The sequence below is a fragment of the Molothrus ater genome, chromosome 2 (genome assembly GCF_012460135.2).
Source record: "Molothrus ater isolate BHLD 08-10-18 breed brown headed cowbird chromosome 2, BPBGC_Mater_1.1, whole genome shotgun sequence".
Classification (NCBI taxonomy): Eukaryota; Metazoa; Chordata; class Aves; order Passeriformes; family Icteridae; genus Molothrus; species Molothrus ater.
This window is the reverse complement of record NC_050479.2, coordinates 78639682-78663415: the sequence shown is the minus strand read 5'-3', so window position 1 is coordinate 78663415 and position 23734 is coordinate 78639682. Positions and strand designations below refer to the sequence as shown.

Sequence of the window (23734 nt, the reverse complement as noted above, 5' to 3'; positions counted from 1 at the left end):
GAGCCGCCGCCGCCGCCGCCGTCCCGCTGCCGGTGCCGCTGCCGCCGGTGCCGCCCTGGGCCCCGCGCGCCGCCCGCCCGCGTCCCCCTTGTGTCGGCGGCAGCGGCGTCACCCCGCGCGCGCCCCCCGCCCTTCCCTCCTTCCTCCTCCCTCCGCCCCGGGCCCGGGCTCGCGCTGCGCCCGCGCAGCCAATCGCCGCCCCGCGCCAAACCTGCCTTCGAACGCCGCCGCCCAATCGCCGCCCCCGCCGGCCCCGTCGCCGCCAATCCCGCCGCGGGCGCCCTGCCCTGCGCCGGGCGGCGGCGGCCCCCCTGCGCTGCGATTGGCCGAGGCGCGGGGGCTCCCTCTGACAAAGGCCGGCCTCTTCCGCCCTCCTCCCTCCGCGCGTGCCCACGCGCCGCCCCCCGCCCGCGCCGCTGGCTTCAGGGGCCCGCCCGCCGCCCGTCTCTCTCGATTGGCTGAGCGGCGCCCTCGCTCTTCTTTTATTGGACAATTGCCGTGTCAATCAATTCTGAGAGGAAGACGGGGCGGGCCTTATACCCGCTCCTCCCTTCTCATTGGCAGGCTGGGATAGCAGTCAAGCGAGCCAGCGAGCCGCCGCGCGGGTGCCGAGCCTTAAAGTGACATGGGCTGAGCGGGGTCCCTTATGGCCGACATGGCGGCAGCTAGGGGCGGCTATCTGCTCACGGTGAGGCTCGCAGGGCGTCCCCGCGGTGAGGAGCAGGAGGGGCGGGCGGCTTGTGAGATCCGAGGGGTGGTGGCCGGGTCGTGCGGGACCGGCGGCTTGCGTGCCGGGGGCCGTACAGGCTGTGGAAGCTGGCTTGTCTGTTAAATGATGTGCATATATATATATATATATATGTATATGTATATATATATATATATATACACATACATGTGTGTGTGTGCGCGCATCTACACGTGTATATATGTGTTTATATGTGCGTATGTACGTATCTGTGTGTGTATATATTTATGTGTGTGTATACGTATGCATGTCTGTGTGTGTATACACATGCGTATATGTATGTATATGTGCGTGTAAACCTATGGTGCATTCATACGTGTTTTCTAAAGCGACGGAAAGAAAGAGGCTCTGCTATTGTGTATCTTGCTGTCCCCGTACCGGTGTCTGGAGATCATGTTTGTAAGGGAATGGGAATAAAATGCTGGCTTTGGTTTGTCCCCAGGCATGCCCTGGCTTTGGTGGTGGCTTTGGACACGAGCTGCGGGCGGGCCCAGCCCGGCCCTGTCCGTGCCGTGCCGTGCCGGGCCAGCCCGGAGCTCCCGGGGCAGAGCTGGCGGTGCCTGCGCCTCTGGGTGTTCCTCTGCTGCCTGGAAGCGCTGCCTTAAGCCGAGCTTTAGCTTTAGTCGGCGCCCTGTGCCCTTAGGCGTGTGCGGGAGCACCTGGCGGGCCGGGACAGGTAACCACCCACGTGCACGCCATGTGGGAGCAGAATTCCCGTGCCCGCGTTGCTCCCAGGGCGCTGGGTGTGGAGGAGCAGCGGGACACGTGGCTCGGCTGGTGGCAGGTGACACGGGGAGGGAGCCTGCGCTTGGCTCATGGAATGCTCCCAATGCCCACCAGGTTGGCACCTCAAACACATTCCCAGCTGGGGTTCTTGCTTGAAGTTTTGGCGTGATGTTTGCAGCTTTCTGGAATAAGTTGTGGTTTTAGTTGCTTTTCCTCGTTTTGGTTTTTTTTTTTGCATGAGAAACTGTGTCTTACACGTGCTTTGGAGGAGCAGAGATGGGGAAGAGGCTGCAGTGGGATGGGCTGCAGGGAGTGCGAGGTCACTCTTGTGGGGGGGATTCATGGGTTGGGGTCTCACTGGCTGGGTGCTGAGCACCCATCGTGGGGTTCTCTCCTGTGTGACTCCTGCCCTGCACTGTGCTCCCATACTTACACCTGGGCCAGCAGGAGAAATTTGAGAACCCTTATTTCTGCTCTTGTTTCTAGCATGCCTGGAAAACTATGTCAGAAGACTCGTTTTAGTCTTCAGTAGGTAAATATAGGCTGTTTAATCAATTTAGTTAGCAAAAAAAAAAAAACTTTTTGGGGCAAAAGTTGCCCACTGTAGATTTTCTGTATGTGTTCAAAAAAAGAAACAAGCCCTAACTTTTTATTTTTCTGAACTTTGAAAGTAGTTGCTTTTAGTATGTCTGGCACTCTATGGCAGACATTTTTTCCTCCCCATTTGATGTAGTTGCTTAACTAAGTTAACTTTTTTTATGTCTGCTTTTAACTAGAGATATTATTGAAATGTAAAATGCTCCTGACTCAGTCTATATCAGGGAGGCACAGCCAGCACTTAATTTGGCCTGTGGGTGATAAGGGCTGTCCTTCCTTGTCCTTCCTTCCCCACTTTCTTAGTACCACAGTAATGAGGGATGGTAGGCTGCTAATTGAGACCATCCCTCCAAAATTACTATGAAAATTTGAGTAACTGGGTACTCAGATGTTTCATAATCACTGCATTCAATATCTCATTATTTTGGGCTATTTTTTCGCATTCCCTACATAATTTTCCTGGCTTTATGGTTTTTTTGTTGTTTTTTTTTTAAACCATGTGCAAAGACCACTGTGTGTCACTTAAAGCATTACCAGGTATTAATCTTTTTTTCTCTTTGTTGTTTGGCTGTGAGCACCCAGATGAGAACTTGTAATAGCAACCATTCTAATTCAATCCCTGTTTTAAAAACTTTCTGTACGAGTTTGTGTCTTTTATTTCCCCCCCACTGTGTTTAGCCTGTGAGAGCTTCGGGAGGTCCCTGTGCTGGTGATGTGTTATCTCTGGTCTGTGTTTTCAATATTCCCTTCTTTCTGCGTGAGTAGGCAGCTGATATGCAGTGGTGAAAGCCATGAGTTTTGGAGGGCCGTGTTCTCTGACCTGTGCAGATAAAACACACTCAGCTCACTGTTATGTAACAGGGTGCACTTGGCTCCTTGTGGGACTGTTAAGCTTCTTCATTTACTACTCTGAGGCTTTAGTGTGGATTAAAAAGACTATGAGGAGTGCCCTGAAAGAGAGGAGATGTCCTTAGCAAACATGACCTAGCTGGGATTCAGAACAAATATATAGGGTTTCCTGTTTTATTGTTTTATTTTTATTTTTAACAATTTTCCTGGGCATCAGAGCATGATGCTCCCTGTGAGACTTTGCAAGAGCAGGAACAATTAAATGATTGTTAATGACTTGAGAGATAGGGGAGAAGAGCAGAGAATCACTGTGATGTTTGAGCTTTGTGAAGGGAAATTCCTTGATGCTGTTTCATAAACTTTCCCAAAGTATTCAGTCAAATTATTTAAAGTCACTATTTATGAAACTGAAAATAAGCCACTCTTTTGCTTAAAAATAGGTAAGAAAAAATATATGTGGTAGCAAATTATTGTTTAGACTGAAAAAAGAATGATTGCCTATGTAACAGATGATATTCAGCACAAATTTTTTGAGTAGCTATTTGAAGCAGATATCTGTACCGACTACTACGCTATTCAAATTACTATTATGAGTTACTATTACTGACTGTTCAAATTAGTGCCTATTGCCTGCATCCAGGTGGAATTTAGAAGACATATAATAGTCAAAAGCCTCAATTTGCTTTGCTTTGTGTGACTTTGGTGCTCCAGGGCTTTGAGTACTCCAGCTTTTTCTGTCAGCTAGTCTGCTGTTAGCTAGAGAGATGTTACTAATGGCAGCAAAAACAAACAGAAGAAATCCTCTATTTTGGTGTTTTTATGCAGTTACATCTAATTCTCAGACAAGAGTTTACCTGTAAAGACATAAAAGATGATAGTGACATCTAGAAGGATTGTGATGCTGTCAGCCCTACTTTGGCTTCAAGCTGATTCCCCTTTTTGTTTTGACTGTTTGATGGGGCACCTTTGGTTTGAATCAATAGCAGACAGGATATTGATATTTGAATCGATAGTTGCTGTTTGGGTTGCTGAGGCTTATGTTGCTGCTGTTCCTGTACTGCCTGCTGCAGAAGTGCTGTGTTTTGCTTGGTTCATTTTTACTCCATCATTTGGTCTTAGTATTCTGTGCTCATCAATGCCATATCCTGTAATGCTGATGGCATTTTTGATGTTAGCACCTAACAGGCTTTTGATCAGATGGATTCATGTGCTCTGGTTAGACTTGTGAGGCTGCTGAGTGTGAAACAGTGTGTTTATGCATAAAACACCTGTAAAAATAGTTTTATTAAAATATTCTTAATTAGGGGTTAGTGTTTCAGTTTGCTTTCTGTGGTAGAAAATGCATGTGCAAATGCAGTTATTTTGAGAAAAGCCATTATGTTGTGTAGGAAAATGTTATAAACACAAACTGCAAAGCAGTTGTAAAACTGTGCTTAGAAATACCAATTGATACACACAGAGTAGTTAGGATCCTAGTTTTCTTGCTCACAATGAATCACTGTGTTTCTAAGAGGAAATCAGCTGTGTATGGGCTTTAAATAACTTTAAATTTTTCTTAATTTTTCTCCCATATTTGGCTCCTTGTAATGCATTTGTGTAATTTGCTAGAGATACCTAATACTTTCTGTATTTTAATTTCGGTCATTATATGCTCCTAATGATTGGTATGCAAAAGCATAAAAACACCCTGCCAAGATCTGCAATTGCTCCTCCTTTTTTACTTACTCATGAACAGGGAAGCTGTAGGAGCTTTACATCTGCCTGCAGCCCACCTCTCTTAGGGTGCTTTCCAATTCTATCACTGAAATGTTTAGTGATGGGTGCAGTTGAGAGAAGTTAAAAATAAGCATTTTGTTTAATTTGTACATACAGATTGGAAAGCTTAGGCCAGGTAAGCAGTTTTTGAGCTAAAACCATAAACACACAATTCTGCTATGTCTCCTATTTAGAAGGGCATCTTCCCAGCTAGGTGGTCCTTTCAGGTTGTTGCAACATCCAAAGCACAGCAGGTGTTTGCAAAATTGGTGCAGACTGCTGGGAAATCCTTCATCTCTATAGCCACATTTTTCAGAACAGTCTGAAGCTGATTTAAGAGTCTATTACTGCTTAGATCCTGGCTGTGATCTGCTGGTTTTCCTGTGCTCTTACCCCCAATCAGCTGTAGCATAAAGTCATCTGGATGTGTCTTGTGAAGTTCCAGCTACTAATGGAAAGATAAGGAGAATGGATAGAAGTGAGTGGAGTTGGATTGGGACATCTGAGCTCACCTTCCCAGCTGCAGAGTGTCCTGTGCCCCATGTGCAGTCAGTGAGCCCTTGTGTTACATCAGGGGTGCAGGACCACGCTCCTGGGTGTGCCTTATCAGGTTTGGCCACCTTAGTGCAGTATCTTGTGCAGTATCTTGTGCAGTAAATGTAACCAGTAATTAAGAAGATGGTTGTTTTCCAACTGATTGTGGGTTGCCTTCTCCTAATAAGTAGTAGACAGTACAAGTAAATGGAAAAAAAAGGGTAAATCAGAAACTAATATGGGAAAGACACTCTTCTGTTTGATACTGTTTTTAGTGGAGGGGGAGTTAGATGTAAAATGACACATCCTAAGGCTATAAAAAAGGAAGTACAGCTTTTGAGAAATGAGTCTCCTGTAGCAGTCCTTCTACACATCATCTGATAGAATCTTACTTGTCACCCTGATTTTTTAAGATTTTCTAAGCCCTCTGATGTTTACATCTTGTAACGAACTTTCTCACACACTTTCTGTAAATAACTTATTGTTTTGCATCCTTTTATGGAGGAGGAGAAATTTGATGGACTGTTGGTTTGTCCAGTGTCATTGGAGAGGTGCCACTTTCAGCCTCCAATCCACTGTCACTTTTGGAAATCTATAAATGTTGGAGTCAGAAAAATAAAGGTCCCTTTCTTTACTTTGGAAAGAGCAGCGAGTTTGTGTCATGTTGTTTCATGTCCTGTAGTGACACTTTTCTTTATTTTTGTTGTCGTGACAAAGAAACAAATGTGCTGAATAACAGCTTTATTTTGTTTTCAGGATGATCTGCGTAACACTCAGAACTCTGCATCAGCCACGGATGGACTCTCTTCAGCTTCCTTTATAGAATATCCAAAGCACAAGCCATTTATTAATTCAGATTTGCAGCGTTCCTCGTGGAAACCAGTAGTTCCATATCCTGAAAGCCACAGCAGAGGTAATAGTTCTGCAAAGTTGTTTTCCTACTTGTTTCCAAATTGTGGTACAATACTCTGTCTTCCACACCTATGAAGGTTGCAGTCTTTTTATCCTTTTATCAATTCCCAATGATGTCCAGGTCACCTGTTTTGTAGGTCCTTGGCACTTCTCTTTCCAAAGAGCACCCGATGATAAAGGTCATCTTACAAATGGAGAAATACTCTCCTCTTTGGTAGTAGAGATTTGTAAGATTGTCTGTCAGTACAAATTCATGAACTACTCAGATCTTTTGTCCCTTCTTCAGTCTTCCTCTCCTTCAACTTTTCCTTTCTTGAGTTCCTAGCTGAGTTAGAAATAAGGAGATTAAGTCCCCACAATGACTTGGAGCAAAGGAAGAGGTTTGGTCCTGTTAAAAGTGGAAGGCTTGTCATGGATGAAGGATGTGTTGTGAGTATTTATCTTATCAGTGAAGATGTAAAAGATACAGAGAAAGCTTCAGCAAAGTGCTGAACTGGTGCTCACAACACCAAAATAGAGGTAATTTTACTCCCATTTATTCTTCTTGTTTCTAGGCAATTCCTTCTCCCTCCTTTCCCATGCTGGGCATGAACAAAAAAAACTGTTCTTGGTTAGTTTTCTGTTGTTTTAGTGAATGAGCTTGTCATGTAGTGAGACTTACTCCAGAGCTCCCTTGGGGTACATGCAGGGTGCATCATGAAGAGTTGGGAGACAGAGCAGGACTGATCCTTTGAAGAGCTGTTTGGCTCAGGGTCATTGCAGAAATGCTCCCTGTAAGACTGGAGTGTTATGGAGGCTTAAAGGTATGCACTGCTTGATATTTTTTTCTTATGAAGAAAAGTGAGAAATGCTTAGGATGAATCCTAATATTACCCAAAACTAAGTAAAAAATCAGGATGATAGCCTCAAGTATCTGTTCCAATAACACAATTCATGTCTGAGTTACTAGAGACTTGTGTGTTAATGACCTTAAAGATGAAATCTCAGTTCTTGCAGCAGTATTTAAAATGCAGAGTGTACTCTCAAGGCCATCAGTTTTGAGAGTGCTGTTGACACAAAACTAAAACAATCTTTACAGATGAAAAATTGGATGTGCAGGAAAGAGCTTCCTTATGAATTACTGATGCAGGTGTATTTTTGTAGAGTGCTGCATGTTGCATTAACAATAAAGGTTTGACTTCCAAGTTTTCACTTGGCAATTTTTTTCTAACAGTGACTCTGCCTACTCTGAAATAAGAATGGGTGGTAGAAGACAATCGGATAAATTATATCCCCTTTTAGAAACTAGCAATTTTATTTTCAAAAAGCGTTTAAATGAAGTGCAAGTGAATGTATGTACTGAAAATGTAATCCAACACATGGATGATCCAGTATGTTTCTCTTTTTGCATAGCTTTTAAAAATGCAGAAATGTTCTGCAGTGTATATTTTAGTAAATTTAGGGATGTGGGAATTAATTTCAAATGACAAAATTGATTTGGTTGTTCTTGAAGGTCCTTATTGCTCCTCCCATTCCCCATATTAAATAAATCTTATTGAAAAATCCTGAAATTGAGTATAGTAAATTCTGTTTATTTTGGGTTTAATGTCTTTGTGTTGTATATGTGTGTCAGCATGCACAGGTGGCTTTAATACTCCAATGTGACTGAATAATATTTGGCCTGTCGGGTTTCACCTTTATCTATTCACTGCTTGAGTTGCTTCATTGCTGTGTTTTGTTAGTCATTATTGTGAGATTTAAATGTAGCCTTTAACAATAATAGTAACAAACCTGTTCATTGTTTCAGCTATGCCCATTTCAAGTGAATCCTAGGAACAGTAAATACAGAAGAGGGTGTAATTGGTGATTCTGATATTACAAATAGGGCCAAATTATCAATAACTTCCCCTTAACTGTGACTGCTCCTGCTACTTCTTATGTACTTAACAGGCTTGCATTGATGTGATACTCTCATGTGCTGTTACTCACTTCAAGATTTGATCATATTTTTAATTTTTTTTTGTGTTATCTGATGGACAAACCAATATGCAGTCCCAACTCTTTAAGTGCTCAAGCATGCTATATTACAGGTACATTCTTTCTCTGGAGTGGATTTAAGCACAAAGGAGTGGGCTAATGTGACCTTGCAGATTAGTCTGCTATTTGAGCTGTGTCTACACATGTTCTTATGTTTAACTTCAGCAGCACTGTATAGGGGAAAGGGCTTATGGTTATGGTTCCCTTCACAGAATTAAACAGCCCAGCTAAGAGACAGGTAATACATCAGATTACCAGCAGATGGTCTAATTGCAAGGTGATGTGTGTTCTATTACAGCTGCTTTTCCTTTTGCGGTGAAGAACATAGAAAGGCTTTGTTTACTGACTGCTAAAGCTGGGAGTGCAGCAGAAAGGCAAAATGGTTCAGCACTAAGGAGATGTATGTTTGTAGATGGAGGAGGGGAACACAAAACCCAGAATTTAAAAAGAAGTCTGCTTATTTATAAGCACTTTTATAGCTCTTCTCATTGTTAACCTTTATAATGCTGTGGCCATTCATGGGAACACTGTTTGTGTATTTGTTGTGGTAGGAATAATATTAATATGGAGAATTGCTGCTGTTTTCACTATCTACTTGTGACTTTTCACTTCCTTTTGATAAAGGGTCAGAGGATACTCTGTTTGTTCTCAGTTGACACAATATTTATATGCCTTGTTCTGGGAAATAGTTGTATCTTTCCCAAATGTGTCAGGTGAAGGGTGTGCACTACTGGCATCTATTTGTTTGAGACTAGCTTTAGAATCAGTTATGGTTTAAAGGGAAATAGGTCCTAATTCCTGGAAGGACTCTTGGATGCTGGTAACGAACACTCTGACCTTCTTACATAACATGCTTTTATAATAACATTTCAAGTTTAATGTTGTATTGAAGTAATGATTTAATGGTATCTAACAAAAGGTATTTGTTCAATTGCAGCAATATTTTCTGCTCTGAAGAATCTCCAGGAAAAAATTCATCAACTGGAGTTGGAACGGTTTGAGGCAGAGGAGAATGTAAAACACCTCAGCAGGGAAACAGCAAACTTTAAAAAAATGCTGAGTGAACAAATGCAACACAAAGAACGGGACAAGACTGAAGTGTCAAAGAAAAATCAAGGTTGTTTGCAAAGTGTATATAGCTACTATAGAATATTGATGTGGATGAAGCTTTATTCCTATAAATGCAGAAATCAATTTTAATTTACTTTGTTCAGCATCTTTTAATGGGGTGACTTGGGGAGTTACAAAGAAAGAGAATTTTAAGGCATTCTTAATTTTAGGGGTTTTTATACAAAAGTTCATTCAGCATAATATGTAAGTTTCTTAGATGGTCCTTTTCTTGTTTGTTTTGAAACTGTCCTGAAAACAGCCACAAAAAAAAAAAATCCCAGAAACAAGCAATGCATGATTTCTACTTTCTGCCTTCTGTTATCTTCAGAACTGACTTCTCAGCTGGCAGCTGCTGAGTCTCGATGCAGACTTCTAGAGAAACAGCTGGACTACATGAGACAAATGATCCAGCATGCAGAAAATGAGAAGTCGCATCTCTTGGAGAAACAGGTGTGTTCCCAAAACTATCTCGGGGTTAAATCATAAAAGTCAATTAATTATGTCATGATTTTTCATAGTTACTGTAATTTTTATACCTTTAAGTGTAGGTGTCTACTTCAGCTGGCCTTCATATTCTTAGGTATGGATAGCTTCCCTACTTAAATTTCCCAGTCTTCTCATGACCCTGGTATTTTCTTTGTGCACCTGTTTCTAAGGCAATAGCAGGCTCTGGCATTAATATGAATTGTTTGCTTCTGCATGATTGGCATACTGCAGTAGCTCACCCTTATCCTCCAGTGTTATACCTGTGTGCCACTGGGAAATAACCTCCCTTTTGTGTTTACAGTCTTCAGGCCTTTGGGGATTTCTTTACTAGTGCTACTCTTGTTAAACTGGGCCTGAAGGACTGATTCTGTAGAAATAGCAGTAAAATTTCTATTTCCCATCATCACCCAATCATTCCCAATCATAAGTGATTATGATTTTGCCTATATCTAAAATGAACTTGAATTTTGTTTTATAGGCATATGGGTCACCTAGAGCTATCTGCTCACTGGTCTCTGTGGCTATTCTATTTCAGTCTGTTAAATAGAAGGAAAAAAAAATCAGGAAAGCTATTTCTAATTTCTGCATAAATTTTTTTAATATTTTGAGCTGGGAGGAAGGAGAGACTGCAGAATCCTCTCTCAGATGTGGTTAAATGTCTGGCTCCCCAACAGTGGTGGACCAGTGGTGCAGTTTGTTCCCTGGTTGTGGCACCATCTAAAATTGCACGGAGGAATTAGTAGTTCCTTTGGACTGTTTATGGATCTCCTTCGTGCTCCAGACACAAAGTTGTTACAAAGATGCTTGCTATAGATGGTCTTGTTTTCTTGTGCTTATAATTGTTTTTCTTTTCACTTCTCCCTTCAAGGGCTCCTTGGAGAGAGATCGGCTTCTTGACCAATCGCATGTTCAGTCTAAATTGGAAAAGCTGGATATACTGGAAAAAGAGTACAGCAGACTAACTACAATGCAGTCCACAGCAGAGGTCTGGCATTTGTCTTGAATACTGTATCTTATTTATCTTGTTTATTGTAATCTGTACTTCATAGCTTATGGCAATAGCAGAGCTGAGCAAAACTTAGTGCTTTAGAGTAAGACAGCAACTAAACTTTATTTTAAACTGAGGGGTTGTGGAAACTTGAAGTTATTGCTGCAAGTGTACATGTTCAGGTAGGCTTTGGGGCACTGCATTGCAAGAGTTGGAGTTTAATTATGCCTTAAGAGTCTTTTGGTGTTCCTCTTTTGTGCTTAGTTGTTGCCTAGGCATTGTAAGATTGCAGCCATTCAAGATCTTGACTTGCTTTCCATGCTACTGAATAGTAGTTATTTCCTGTTATTATCGAGATTCACCCTGACTTGTATGAATTTGATGGGATTTTTTCCTCTTTGCCCTCCTTCTTAAGAAACACAATTATTACTAGTTATTTTGTGTGCAGACTTCTGTGGTCTCATGTTGCAAGGCCTCTAGCACTGGGGGACTCCCTGTGGATTTGAGTCAGTCTGCCTTTTCAGGACTCTGTTTGAATCAGTAGCTTCTACAAACTCAATGTGACTGTGATTGTGTTGTGGTGGGTTCACCCTTGAATTTTTATAATTTTTCTAATTTTATGGTGAGAAATAAAACTCAGTCTCACCATGGGCTGCAGGGGAATCTCTGCTCTGGCACCTGGAGTACCTTCTCCCCCTCCCTTGTGGACCTTAGGGTCTGCAAGGATTCTGCTTTCAAACATTCTCACTCCTTGCTTCTGGCAGCAGTTCCCCACAGGTTTTTTCCCCCCTCCCTGTCTGTAATCCCAGAGGTGCTACTGCCATTGCTGTTGGGCTCAGCCTTGGCTAGTGTTGGGTCTGTCTTGGAGCCAGCTGGCATTGGCTCTGTTGGCATTGGTTCTGTTGGCATGGGGGGTTTCTGGCAGCTCCTCAGAGAAGCCACCCCTGTAGCCCCATAGCTACCACACAAACCCCATACATCTCTTTGCACCTTCTGTGGTGTTGGCCTCTGATGCTCATCCACATACCTCTTTCTCCTGCTGTAAGAGAGACCACAAATCTCCCAAGCCTGGAAACTACAGAGAGCTTAACCAGGGAGAGGCTTCCTTCTGCAAATTTCTCCCCTGTTCTCCCAAAAAGGACCAGATACCTCATGATCAGATTGTAATATTGAGGATGGCGGTTCTGGATTCTGTCAAAATCATGGGCTTCCCACCTTGTACACCAGCCTGTACCTCAGGTGGTAAAATAGATGGTGTTTCTCCAGAAGTACATAAGAAGACATTTAGTAGTAAATCTGTAGCTGCTTGGCTTGCTGCAGGACATTTAGATGCTGCAACTCTTCTTGGAAGTCCCTGAGCCAAAGCAGCTGCAACAAGCTTTTTAAGGTCTTGACACCCTGTTGTGGTGAGCTGCAGTTGTAGAGTGCAATTGCATTGTTTACTTAGGCCAAACAGTTGCAAAGAGAAATAGGAGTCTCCTGGGTCTTGTACTCTGAAAGTAGCAGTGATTTCCTCCAGGGTTAGAGTTGAAACAACATGTTCAGTAGCTGGCATTCCCTCTGAAAGGCTTTTCCTAAGTTTTTGACTGGTAGTAGCTGAAGTTTGGTGAGACTGGGTTGTTTGTCTTTTTGTGCTTGGCTAGTGAAAATAATTTCCGCCTTATGGTTCTTTTTGTGTTCTTTTCTGGATCAAACCAGAGGTCTTTGATTCTTTATCTTTAGGAATTAGTAGCTGCCACAATTAAATATGGTTTAGAGGATTTGAGTGCTAAATTCACACAATTTTGAAGCAATTCCAGGACCTAAAATAAATATGGATTAAGCTGTGATGTGAATTCATTTTTCTTGTCTTCATTATGTAGTTATGAGCCATTTTCTGGTTGTCAGGTCTGCCTGTTTCTAGTTATAGGCTATGTTTGTATGTGAGCATCTATGTGATAAGTATTAGCTGAATATCTTCAAGGAGTGGCTGCACTCTCTAGTCAGAAGTGTTGCATCTGTTCCCTCCTTGATCTTTGCTGTAGTTGTGGCAAGATTGTAGGAACATTTTCAAGTTGAATTTGAAGCAATAAATAAGAGACTGTTTCATACATGGTGTACTGAAATGGATGGAAAGTGGTGAGGTGATGGCTCCTGAGTGAGCAGAGATGTATCCTGCCTCTGTTCAGACACTGCCAGAGCACAGGTTCTGTGGGGGTCTTACTGAGAACATTTAATCTCCCCAGAGACACTACCTGGCCCTATAAGTATTGTCTTCAAGTAATTTGCTAATGTCAGTAGTGGCTGTGAGAAAGAAATGCTGAGATTGCTTTTTATGTGGAGTACTTACCCTGGAAATGCTTTTGAGGCATCTTTAGTTCAACTGTAGTCCTGCAGTGCACTCTCTGGACAGTTGACTGAGAAGATCTGAACATGTCTGTGTCTGGAGATAGAGTAAGAAATGTTCCCTAAAAGTCCAGTTTGGGCTGTGGTCTTGTTTAGGACCAGAATTTGAATGTGTGTGTGGACGACATTTTCAACAACTGTAGTTTATAGTAATTGATCTTAATGCTGACAGTGAGATTAAAACCACACTCCCCCAATTCTGTGGACTGGGCAAAACACTGGAACAGATTGTCTGCAGAGGTGGCAGATGCCCTGTTCCTGGAAACATTCAAGATGAGTTTGGAGAAGGCTCTGAGCAACTACCTGGTTTAGTGGAAAGTGTCCCTTGGACTTAAGTGACCTTTAAAGGTCCCTTTCAACCTCAACCACCCTGTGATTCTGGCATTCTCTGGGTAGATGGTTGCATGAAATTCATTTTCTGTTAGAAAACAGGTCAAAAATAGACATTGAAATATTTTATTTCTATTTTGTCAATAAAGTTTTTTACAGTGGCTCCTGGTGATTGAGTGGATGTTCAGGCAGCCCAGTGCTGACCTGCAGCCTGCTTGCTGCCCCCTTGCAGTGCTGTCTTACATGATGGGCAGCACTGCTGGGCAGGGGCTGTTTGCTTGCCTCTGTGGCCTCTCTCTTAGTGACAGTCCAGTAATCTGCATACTACCTTCTGCTATAAACAAGAAAAAAAATATTTAGGGAATCTAAGTTGGATGTATAATTTCTGACCCTGTCTGTCATGGATGATATAGTAAGATACATTCTTGCTGTGTAGTTTGAGCTGTCAATCTTTAGTTTAAACAGAATATTTTCCTTAGTATTTTCATACTAAAAATTATGTCAGACTTAAGAGGTTAATAAAAGGTCTTTGAGACTGACCACATAGATACAAAGAGTTGTGCCAATAATTGTAAAGGGCAGAAGATGATTTTAAGTTACCTGGAATACCTTTGTTTTGAATGAAAAAAATTCATCAGAATGATTCTTTCATTCAAAAGAAAAAGTTGGTTCCTATATATAGTGCCTTTGTCCTCAATGTTTATCCAGGCTTTTGCCTTTTAACACCTTTGTATAACAGCTCATTACATTATTCTTGCAGTTAATGCTTAAGTAAAGCAGAACTGAAATATTTAGTACCTCTATGTAGTGGGTTTATAAACAAACAAGTGTGCAAACACAGCTGTCACTCTGTAGCATGCTTTTCTGCCTTAAGTTTGACTAGTGGCTGTGTGAATTATCAGTCTTTGGAGGAAGAGAAGAGAAATTGTTTTGGGGACTGGAGCTCCGGGTTGTTTTTCACTGCTGTATAAAGCCAGAAAGTTATTTGATAACTTTCACATTGGGAATTTCAGTGTATCTTGTTTAAACAATGTTTTCATCTTGTTGGAGGTTTACAAAGAGATGTGTGCTTTCCCTGTTAACCTTTTCCTTTGAAAATGAGTTTCAAAAGAGGCCTTAAAGCTTTTGTAATAAAAATATGAATTTACTTCAGTTGTATTTAAAGGTATCTCAGGGGCATCATACAACCTTTCCTCCCTCTTCTTTATTAGGAAGGTGGCTAGATGTTCAAAAATTCTTTTCTTGTAAGAGTGTAAGTTACAGATTTTAGCAAGAATACCATTAGTGGTCTAAATAAAGCAAGTCTTCTCTTGCCTTATAATGACATGTCTTTGTTAGCTCTTTTGTAGTACAGAATCTTGGAGGATCATGTACACAAAGTAACCTACTGTCCTAGGGTGTTTTTACAATTGAAGAGAAAGGGCCTTGTGTATTGCTGTGTGTGTTTGGCTGTGACCTAAGGTCAGATACCCATTGTGAAAGTAAGAATAGGAAAAATCAATTTAAATGATAAGCATAAGCTTTTGACTGCTGTATTTATGCCTGTACTGGCAAAGCATCAGCAATCATTCTAATGCTCAAGTCTCCATTTATCCTTTAGTTGTAAGATGAACTCACGGTTTTGTGCAAGCTCTTAATATTGTAGGCTTCAGGAAGAAAAAATAATTGTTTCATTAGTAACACTATTATTTTGATTTAACTTTGCCTAGAAAAAAATGAAAGAGCTGGAACAGAAGCTTTATGAGGAAGAACATGCAAGGAAGCTTGTTCAGGAAAAAGCAGCTGAGGTAACCAACAGGAAATTTCTTTTGTACTGGTATGCACTGTAATTAGCTCTTTTCCTTTTTATCAACTTTTCAGCTAAGCTTACTGAAAGTGCCCCCCATATGCCTCACAGAATTGTGAAATCCTGGTTTTAGTCTTCTTTTCTTCTTTTTTTGTTTTTCCTTCTGCCTGAGGTACTAACTGTTCTGAAGTTTTTCGAGCTTTTTGGAAACCTATCATCACATGTGCACTGCAACTTTGACTTCTTTACTAAAAGTTGGAGAAGAGGAGTAGAAATTCAGACTAATCCATAATTGAGTATGCATGGCGACTTTTCAAAATATTAAAGTCAACAAATGGGCCCCCTTGTTCATAATTGTAATTAAAATGCTGTACAGGGAAGCAAAAAAAGAGGCAACATACTCTTGATTATAAGACCTTAAGGATGATGAGTGGTCTTCTAACCTGAAAGTGTGCTGTTCCTTAAGCTTTCATTGTATGCTGGAGAATTATGGAGGTAATGTGTCAGGCTCTAACATTAACCTTTGCCATAAGTTTGGTGTGATGGGGAAAGGGGTACCTCAAATTAATAATGAACAACTGTGCTGTGAATGCTTCTTCAGGGCACGATTTCTAAGGTATCCATGCAGTATCTGCCTCTTGAACAGCAAAGCGTGTTAGGATTCTCACTGTCGACAGGAAGTTCTAACCTTAACTCTTTCAGCAGCTGATTTGGTGGTTAGTTTGTTTATTGTCTTTTTTTGTTTGTTTGTGTGGAGGTTTTTTTACTGTCAAATTTAATAGAACAGAAGGAGTAGTTGCCTGGTAACTGTACGTCATGGGATCAATTGATCACGGTTGGGTGGCTTGAGCTCCCCAATTCCTTGCCAAGTGTAAAGCACAGCTGATGTTTTGGCACTTGCCTGCATGGGACTAATGGACTAAGGCTAATTCTCTAATTTACTAGGATTACTGATGAGTAGTGCTAACAGAGGAAGTATTTAATGTTTAAGTTGGCCTTTGACTGCAAAAATACCCTAAAAATTTGCAACCTTTGCTTCTGGAGAGCCTATGTTTCAAAAATTCTTGCGGTTCTCTGCTTGCACTGTCTCTGATTATTTATTAATATATTTTCAGTAACTCCCCTTATTCCCTCACTTGTAGCTTCAGACAGGCTTGGAAACCAACAGACTACTGATTCAAGCAGCATCACCACTGCTTTCTCCAAAAGTAAGACAACCCAGGAAAAAAGCTAAGCAGCCAGAGAAGGTAAGATGTGGTGAGGAGAAGGGCAATTACTGAGGAGGTAAATAAGGTTGTGTGCATGTGATGAGGGAGCAGGTTGCCTCTTTTACTACAAAGTAAAGGGAAAGGGTGTTTGGTATTATAATTTTTGCTAAATACTTGTCTCTTCTTTCTTTCCAGAAATGCTCTGTCAGACATTCCACTGTGCAGCCCCATTACAGGTTGTGTCTGGGTGATGTACCCTTTGTGGCTGGGAAGGTGAGCTGATTAATTCCAAAGCTTAGAGCCCAGTAGCTGCAGCTCCTCAAGGGACTTTGGGTTGGTGCACTTCTGACACCCAGTGGTCAGATCACTTAATTTTCTTTGACACTTTTCATACAGATTGTCTCTGAAATACTTGTTGGATATTGACAACTAGCTGTGCTGGTATTTCCAAAAATAGGCCTGCACTATGCTGCTTGACAAGATGTTCTTGTTAGTGCATACTAATTCAAACAAAAATTACATTCTTGTCAGCAAAACCAAAGTGGCACTGCTTTTGAATGCTCTCCAGTATGATCAAGTTCTTGATAATCCCATTTAAAAGAAATCTCTTTTCCTTTCAGTCTACCAGTCCCAGTCATTCGGTTACTGCCAATGTGCAGCATGTGCTGCACCTGATGAAACATCACAGCAAAGCTTTGTGTAACAGACATGTGGTGAACGATACTCCAGCCAAACCCACCAGCACTGGTCATCCTGCCTGCAAAAGTAGGCCATCCCTGACAATGGACTCGTCCTCATCTCAGGAAGAGCTCTCAGAAGTGTTGCTGACTTTACAAGATGAATTTGGACAGATGAGTTTGTGAGTCTGGCATACTTTTTTCTGCAGATTACAAATGCAGATGTTTCATATTTTTGCCTTGTTGCTTTGAACTTGGAAGGTTTTGCCTGAGAAAGTTCTTAGCTTAGGAAATCTCTAGAATGTAATGTTTGTCTTGCTGGCTGCAGAGGCTGTCAATTGTCCTTTCAGTTAGAGTCTCTGCTAAACAGTTTGAACACCAGCCCTGTGCTTATGTGCAGCAGTATTGATTTCAGTGGTCACAGCCCCAGTGCAGTGGACTGTTGTGGTGTGGAGCCAGCCAGCACAGGATCCTGCTGCCACTCACACCCCCCACACCCAGCCTTCTCCTGTGTTGGGATGGGCAGTATTCACTCCTTACACTGTACCAGTTACATCCTGCCCAAGCCCCACACTTTCCAGTATGCCCCAGTTAACCACCATCACCTTTCCAGCCTTTTGATGTAGGTACACCCAGATATTATTCTATAGTCTATGGACTATCCCATTACTAGTCCTTTGAGTTAACGTAGTCCATGACTTTGGACTCAGCTGTCATAACAGTCTGTCAGGGCAGGAAAAGGTGGTGGGTGGGTAGCTAATGGCTGAAGTGAGTTGGGAATGCTAGTGGCTGAGAGGCTGGACATGGCCCAGCCATGGGCACTCCCAGCCCAGAGAGCCACACGTGTCCTGGGCTGCATCCAAAGCAGCGTGGGCAGCAGGGCCAGGGAGGGGAATCTGCCCCTCTGCTCTGCTCTGCTGAGACCCCACCTGCAGTGCTGTGTCCAGCTCTGGAACCCCCAACACAAGAAGGATGTGGGCCTGCTTGAGTGAGTCCAGAGGAGGCCAACAAAGACAATCAGAGGGCTGACAATCAGAGAGCAACTCTCCTTTGAAGACAGGCTGAGAGCTGGGCTTGTTCAGCCTGGAGAAGAGAAGGCTCCAGAGAGACCTCACTGGGGGCCTTTCAGGACTCAGAGGAGGCCACAAGAGAGCTGGGGAGAGGGACTTTTTACTAGGGTGTATAGTGTTTGCCTGAGGGGTAATGGCTTTAAATTGAAAGAGGGCAGACCTAGATTAGATATTAGGAAGAAATTCTTTACTGTGAGGATGGTGAGGCACTGGAACAGATTGTCCAGGGAAGGTGTGGATGCCCATTCTTGGAAACATAAAGGTCAGGTTGGATGAGGCTCTGGGCAGCCAGTTGAAAATGGCCCTGCCTATGCTAAGGAGTTTGGAACTCAATGATTTTTAAAGTCCCTTCCAACCCAAATCATTCTATCACCTCTTGTTCTTTCATTCTATCACCTCTTCTTCTTCAGCAGCACCACGTCAGAAGGGTCCTCTCAGAGACAAGGCAGGGTACACAGATGCTTCATTTCCTTTGTCTCCAAGGCAGCTATGTGGAGAGCCCACCAGTACCCTTTTGAGTCCTTAAAATGCCCCAGCCCAAGACAGTGTCTGCCAAGGGTGCACAGAGCCTCTGGGCCAGTCACAATGGGGTGTTTTTGCCAGTCATTTTGTCAGGCTGGTTTCAGTCTCCAAGACCATCAGCTGTTGGGATGTCCCTGTCACTCCAGAAATACAAGTGGGTTCTGCCTCTGTACAGCTTGATGGCATTAGGGTACACTGCACCAGGGTCTGCTAAAGCCTTGTGCTCCCGTGGGGCTGATGTGCCCAGGCCATCTGAGCCACACAGTCCAGTACATCTGGTTGTCCCTCTCCTGCACCTGGCTGGAGACAGGGCTCCTCTAATACTGGTCCTAGGATTCTCCATTTCCTGTAAAAAAGAATTAGAATTCCTTTCCATAGGATCAGGAATAACATCAGCCCTGCCACTCTGTCTGGGGAGCTGCCCACTGAAGACTTAAGCAGCAACTTCCCTGGAAGAATTCCTATTTGTGCTTGTTTTTTCCTGCATTTCACATACCTGTCCCTCTAGGGTTGAGGCATAGGTTTTCCATCCCACTTGATGTTCTCCCTGTGGTCCCAGAGGAGAAACTCGGGATTCCCTGAGGTGTGTACCCTCACTATCCTGTCTTTAGTGTAGAAGGTAGCTTTCTCTGTCGTGGTTTGACCAGAACTCAGTCCCACACGGCTGCTCGCTCACTGCCCCCAGACACAAATGCTGCCCTGATCCGAACCCCCTTCAGCACCATGCTGATCCTAGCCCTGGGACCACGCTGGTTTGAGCTCCCGCGGGATACCGCGGGTTCTCCAAGGCTGCTGTCATTGGCTTGGCTGCCGAGCGGGGAAGGAGCAAGGTGTAGTTACACGGATCCCCCAGGAGGTGGCTCCCGCGGCGCGCGGAGGGCACGCGTTCCCCTGGGAATGTCATGGCCAGGGATTCCGTGGCACCATGAACCGGCGTTGCGACCTGCCACTACTAAACCAATGGAACGGTGCCTAGAAAAGATTTGTCTTCACACACTCTGGTCAGATCTGTCATTCACCCCTCATGGGCCATGTTGGGTGCCAGAAAATACTGTCTTGGTTTAACCCTGGCTGGTGGCTAAGCACCATGCAGCTGCTTTCCTGCCCCTCTGCTCTGGTGGGATGGGGAGGGAAATTAGGAAAAGGAAAAACCCATGGGCTGAAACAAGGACAGGTTAGTAACTGAAATAAAGTAAAATGTAATGAAAAAGGGAGAGAGATAAAATCAAAGGTAAAAAATCATGTGATGCATAGTTGTTCACCACCTGCTGACCGATGCTCATCCCCAGCAGCAATTGTCCCCTTGTGGCTAACTCCCCCTGGTTTATAATACTGGGCATGATGTTCTGTGGTATGGAATATCCCTTTGGCCAGTTTGAATCAGCTATCCCAGATATCTCTGTCTCAGCTTCCCTGGCATAGCAGGAGACACTGAAAAGCCCTTGGCTTAGGGTAAGTACTGCTGAGCAACAATGAAAACATCAGTGTTGTCAACATTATTTTTGTACTGAATCCAAAATGCAGCAATGTAACAGCTACTAAAAATGAAAACTCTATCCTAGCCAAGAGCAGGATCTGGACAAATAGTCCATTAGAGGATAGCTGTGCTGGGTGTTTTGCTTGTCCTGGTTAACAGAACGTGAATTGTTACTGTACTGCACAGCTGCAGTAGGTACAAATACACAAAATATTAACTGAGTGAGTGCTGAGATCAAGCTCTCAAGTGGGTATTTGGTCATTTTGAATATGCATCTTGTAGTTGGAAGCTACTTAAGTTATTGAGAGTCAGTGTTGCAGCAGCCTGTCACTACGATGTGCTACTATAATAATGCTGCAAACCAGCAAAACTGTTCTTACTGGTTTGTTATGGTGTGCTGAACATGTCTGGCTGCTGGTGCTATGGTTTCCTAGAAGTGTTATTTCTGAACTGGGTACAAGATATAGAAGCCAATGGAAACTGATGCAAGCCTTGTTCTGTCTGAATTGTGTGCTAGTGATCACCAGCAGCTGTCAAAGCTCATCCTGGAGGCCCCAAGTGCTACAGTGAGGGAAGAGCTGGAGAGGGAGCTTGATGCACTAGTGGAAAGGATGGAAGCAAAGGCAGACCAAATCAGCAAAGTTCGGAAGCATCGTTTGCAGGTGAGTTTCTTTTGCCTGTGATCATACTTATGTAGAGTTGCTGACTTAAGCAGGCATTTTTTATGTTATATCCTAATCTAGCAGCAATTGCATAAAGCAGAAATAACTAGAGTTAATTCTACATTTGATGTGCCAAAGTTAGTCTGCATACCTCCATCCATCCCAGTATTTTTGCAAAAACATCTTTTCTGTCACCCTTGTGCACATTCTTCACCCTGTCCTGGACAGGGCTTTTGCATCTGTTCTCACATTGCATTTTACACTGCTCTTGTCTCTTGAACACTGCTGAACAGTTTTCCTTTACTTGGAGTAAATGACCTATTTATATTTTGATTTGCATCTTTTAAGACTCAAAATACCTGTTTTGCCTATTTTATAACTTTCAGAATGTTTTGGATAGTGTAGCCTTTTCATTCAAAGCTATAAAAAAATACTGATTCCCTGTTTTTTTGTCTTCATTAATTTTAGTGAATTTCTTCCAAAGAGCTTAACTCCATGTATTTAATCTGGTTCAGTTCATACAAACCACTATTTACCCTCTCCTGATGTAACTTATACACAAAACACATGCTGAGACCTGACATCCAGAATGGACCTGTGAAATGCTTGCTGTTAGACACATTACTCACTTTTGATTCTTATGATCTTCAGAGGAACTGCTGCAGAGAAGCAGATGTGCTGTATGTAGTTCTCAGCAGTAATGATACTACATGTGCTGTTGGCAAAAGTTTTAGGAGCTGGGGTTTAGAAAAATTGTTGCATGCTGTCAGATAGAAGGAGGGAGCACCACCACCTGCAGAGAGGGAGCTACAGAAGCTACCTGTGTTGTGGTTTGGGTGTATGAATGTGTCTGAAGCTCAGACTGTCCAGTTCCCCATTCAGTCTTTGCTGGGCAGTACTGAGACTGACTCACATGCTGTGATGTTAGAGAGCTGTGTGTGGATACCACCTTTTCACCCCAGCAGAGCTCTGGTATTCTTTCAAAGCTACATCTCTGACAGTGACTAGCTATTAAAATTACTAGTATGTATGTAAAAAACCCTTGCTTTCTTTTCTAATCACTGGATGGTAACAGTGATAAATCAATTTTCTCCATCTGCATCTTTTTATGTTACATTCCTGATGGCCATGTTCCCCCATAACAAATGTCTCAGTTTTTAGAGAGGAGGTACATCACTGTAATCTAAACACAGCTCTAAGGATGCAAATATAACAATGCTTTGTAAGGAAAATAAAGTATTTATTGTTCAGTGTGACTTGGAAACAGCCATTTGCTTACCTCGGTGAGATAAGTGGTGGGATATTTCAGCTGATTGGAAGAATTGCTGAACATAAAACTGAAACAAGATCACTTCTTAATGTTTTTCTTTGGGTTTCTCTTTCAGCTAGAGAGACTTAAGAGAGAATGCAAGTCCAGAAAGACTTCTGCTAAACAAATAAAAGACAGCAGGTTCCCAGTCAGTGAGGTTAAAGTAACAACTACAGTAACCACAAAAGGAAAGAATGCAGGTCCCATCAAAGTGAAGCCCGGAGAAAAGAGTCGGAAAAATCTTCAGTTGCTGAGAGACATGCAGACCATACAGACTTCTCTACAGAAAGATGATGTCAGCTGGGACTACTGACTCTTCTGCAGGAGATGTTCTTGAAGCATCCTGGCCAAACTTACATTCTGCCTTTCTTGCTGTGTGGAAGAGACTACTGTATGCTAAGCACACTTTTGAAATATAGGCTTACAGGCTCTTGGCTCTCCATCCCTGCATTTGATTGTATATATTATGGTCTAGCTTAAATCACATTCTATTTTCAAGGTACGTGGCCAGTGAATCTTAACAGTAGGGTTCCCCCAGTTCCCTATGTTATGGTTCCAGTAGTCCTTCTGTTTTTGTTCCAGCACACCAAGCACCCCACATGTACGTGGGTTGGTGTGTGTGTATGATGTGCCAATGCCATTTCCTGCTGTTGATTGGGGAGGCCTCTTGGGATGCATCTCGTGTGAAACTAGTGCTGCAGTCCTGGGTGTTGAGGGCTTTTGTCAGTTCTGTTCTGTGTGCAGCTGCAATGGCTCCATCTCTGGGAGTGTCTGAGGGAGAACAGGTAAACCCCTTCAGAGGTGTTCTGTGGGGCTCTCTTCAAAAGGCATCCCTGGTTCTTGATCTGCTACATTGCATTAGTCAGCATCAGTGGGAATGAATGTTTGAGGGCTTAGAAAAGGAGCAAAGTAAAGTAGCTTATGAATTACATTGCTTAATGATCAAGTGAAAATTTTCTACAGAAATCCTGCCTTAGGAAATTGCTGTAGGGTAGGGGGTAATACCCTGTCTCTAGCTGACAGCTTTGGGTGGTAAAGGAGGGAGAGAAACCACACCAGTGTTTTAAACTGCAAGTGCCTCAATTGTGCCATTTGGTCCTGGCATCTTGCTTTTAACTTAAGTATGTGCTTTGATGAGCTATCAACTTTGGTAGTAGTGCAATTAAGTTTGTGCTCTGACTTGCACAGCTGATTAAATGTTATTTATTATGTTAATAATGTAAAGAATTTCCTGTTAATAGAATGTATAGAAGACCCAGATTACCTGTATATACAGTTGAAAAATAATAAAGCCAGCTTGCCTGTTGAATGACTTGTGGGAAAGCTGCACTTCCTCTATATTAGCTGGGTGTTTGCTGCAGCACTGGGCCACAGCCAGTGGGCTTTTTATGGCAAGGTGACTTCTCCCTGGTCAGGGTGATGAATGAGAGCTGCAGGCAAGGTTAGAGTCAGAGTAGTCCACCCTTGCCTGTAGCTGAGCAGGCAGGAAACTCTGCAGGGTCAACACAGGCAGAAGGGAGTTGAGTTTGTTGCCTGTAGGGGATCCACCCAGCTTGTCTCCTTGCTCATAAGGGGTTAGCTGCTGTT

General features: G+C 42.9%; 1 protein-coding gene across 1 annotated transcript; it reads left to right on the top strand.

Moving 5' to 3' along the window:
- The first annotated feature begins 581 nt into the window (after positions 1 to 581).
- Positions 582 to 23456, top strand: CEP57 (centrosomal protein 57). Its single transcript, XM_036383011.2, has 11 exons — positions 582 to 688; positions 5966 to 6122; positions 9075 to 9254; positions 9576 to 9697; positions 10602 to 10718; positions 15146 to 15223; positions 16365 to 16469; positions 16626 to 16703; positions 17051 to 17289; positions 20694 to 20838; positions 22224 to 23456. The coding sequence occupies exons 1-11, from the start codon at positions 647 to 649 to the stop codon at positions 22458 to 22460; spliced, it is 1500 nt and encodes a 499-aa protein (XP_036238904.1). The 5' UTR covers positions 582 to 646; the 3' UTR covers positions 22461 to 23456.
- Positions 23457 to 23734: the final 278 nt, after the last annotated feature.

Excerpts from the sequence above, each read along its gene's own strand:
- CEP57 (XM_036383011.2), top strand. The coding sequence starts at position 647 with ATGGCCGACATGGCGGCAGCTAGGGGCGGCTATCTGCTCACG. Across the intron at positions 9,698-10,601 it reads CGCATCTCTTGGAGAAACAG|GGCTCCTTGGAGAGAGATCG; the intron begins GTGTGTTCCCAA and ends TCTCCCTTCAAG. Across the intron at positions 20,839-22,223 it reads TTCGGAAGCATCGTTTGCAG|CTAGAGAGACTTAAGAGAGA; the intron begins GTGAGTTTCTTT and ends TTTCTCTTTCAG.